Here is a 1,779-nt window from a genome sequence, read left to right as displayed (position 1 = left end):
TCAAAATGGAGACCGTTGTGTTACTGAATTTGCGCATAATGTATTGCAAAACATTCAGATTCAGATGACTCCAATTTTTTTTTTTTTAATTCAACCAGAATTTCATTCATCTTTTGTTCATTTCTACTTAATAATGAAGTCGAGAAGGATAGCTTTTGTCCAATCAAATGCATGATCAATAACTAGGTTTTGTCCATTATCTCCTTACGGCTAAGAATATATCTTAAATCACAAAACATTCAGCTGACTGGTAAATTGGACTATTCCAATAACATAAATTTACATCTCTTTCAGATACTTCTGAGTGTTGAGTTTAAGACATTTTTGTTTGTTACTATTTAGGCAATGCAAGGAAATAATGCCACCTCCATCTCTGATGTCATCCTTCTTGGTTTCCAAAATCTGCAAAATTTTAAACCTTTATGTTTTACTATATTGTTATTGGTTTACTTTGCAACTATGAGTGGAAATCTCCTGATTATCACCCTGGTGTCCATGAGCAAGAGCCTCCATTCTCCAATGTACTACTTCCTCACGCAACTCTCCTTAGCTGACCTACTGTTGAGCACAGATATTTCTCCACAAACACTTACACTGGTGCTAAATGGAGTAAGCACAATATCTTTTACAAGTTGCATCTCACAATTTTACTTTTTTGCAGTGTCTGAAAGTTTAGAGTGTCTTCTCCTTTCTGTAATGTCCTATGACCGATTTGCAGCCATTTGTAACCCATTGCGTTATCACAGTCTAATGAACAGTATCATTTGTGTCAAGATGGTGGCCACGTCTTGGCTGTTAAGCTTCTTGTTCATATTGATTGATACAACCACGATAGGTCTTTTACATTTTTGTGGGCCCAATGTAATTGACCATTTCTTTTGTGACTTTCAACCCATTTTAGAGCTTTCCTGCTCAGATGTATCTGTTGTTCACCTGGAACTTATAATCTTTGGTTTCCTGGGGCTAGTTCTTCCATTTGCAATAATTTTGGTGTCTTATGTCTATATTCTACAAGTGATATTAAAAATCCCATCCATTACTGGAAGATATAAAGCCTTCTCCACCTGTAGCTCCCACCTCACTACCGTTTGCCTGTTTTACACAACAATATTTTGTATTTATGTTCTTCCATCTGGACAGTCTTTATCCACAAGTAAACTCTTATCCTTGTTTTACACAATGGGGACCCCACTGATAAACCCAATTATATACAGTTTAAGAAATAGAGAAATAAAAGAAGCCTTTAGGAAAATGATGAATGGGGCATGTCCAGTAGGCTACATATGCCAGTCACAAGGCAGGAGAGCTCCACAGCTGATTCACTGAATGTGCAGAAGCCCTCACTCAAAGCAGAGATTTTCTAAGTACGTTTAGGTAAGCTGAGCTGTCCGTCCTTTTCAATACTTTAGATGAATGCCCTTTATTTTGGCTACAGTTGTGGTATAATTTTGTGTCTGGATACTGGAGAAAAAGGTAGAATTCTTGCATAAAAACGTCTTCATACTTTGATTCTCTTACATAATTAATTGTCTGTCCACCAGGCTTCTGGATGGTGCAGTGAAAGTACTCACTAAAGTATCTGTACTTGTGCAATAAGTCTCAGGACACCGAAATGCCCTGGGAGGCATCAATAACCTGAGGTTCCAGGAAATTTAGAACACACCGAAGAATTGCTCAAGATAACAAGAGACCTCCTGGTACAGGCCAGAAGCAGCACCTCTCTCCAATTTGCTTTCGCCAATCCACAGTCAGAACCACTTCACATTATTTTCCTCCATC

The 1,779-nt window shown here is 37.9% G+C and overlaps 1 protein-coding gene across 1 annotated transcript; it reads left to right on the top strand.

Annotated features, from left to right (window-relative positions):
* The first annotated feature begins 345 nt into the window (after positions 1–345).
* LOC141167466 (olfactory receptor 1500-like) lies at positions 346–1,326 on the top strand. The gene has a single exon (XM_073654868.1). It carries the CDS (start codon positions 346–348, stop codon positions 1,324–1,326), a length of 981 nt encoding a protein of 326 aa, XP_073510969.1.
* The last annotated feature ends 453 nt before the right edge of the window (positions 1,327–1,779 follow it).

This window comes from Phyllobates terribilis, unplaced genomic scaffold (genome assembly GCF_046119375.1).
Source record: "Phyllobates terribilis strain yellow unplaced genomic scaffold, ASM4611937v1 Scaffold_11__3_contigs__length_659146591, whole genome shotgun sequence".
NCBI lineage: Eukaryota > Metazoa > Chordata > Amphibia > Anura > Dendrobatidae > Phyllobates > Phyllobates terribilis.
The sequence above is the reverse complement of the archived record's forward strand: the minus strand, read 5'-3'. Positions and strand labels throughout refer to the sequence as shown.

Coding starts and splice junctions, on each gene's coding strand:
- LOC141167466 (XM_073654868.1), top strand. CDS start 346: ATGCAAGGAAATAATGCCACCTCCATCTCTGATGTCATCCTTCTTGGT.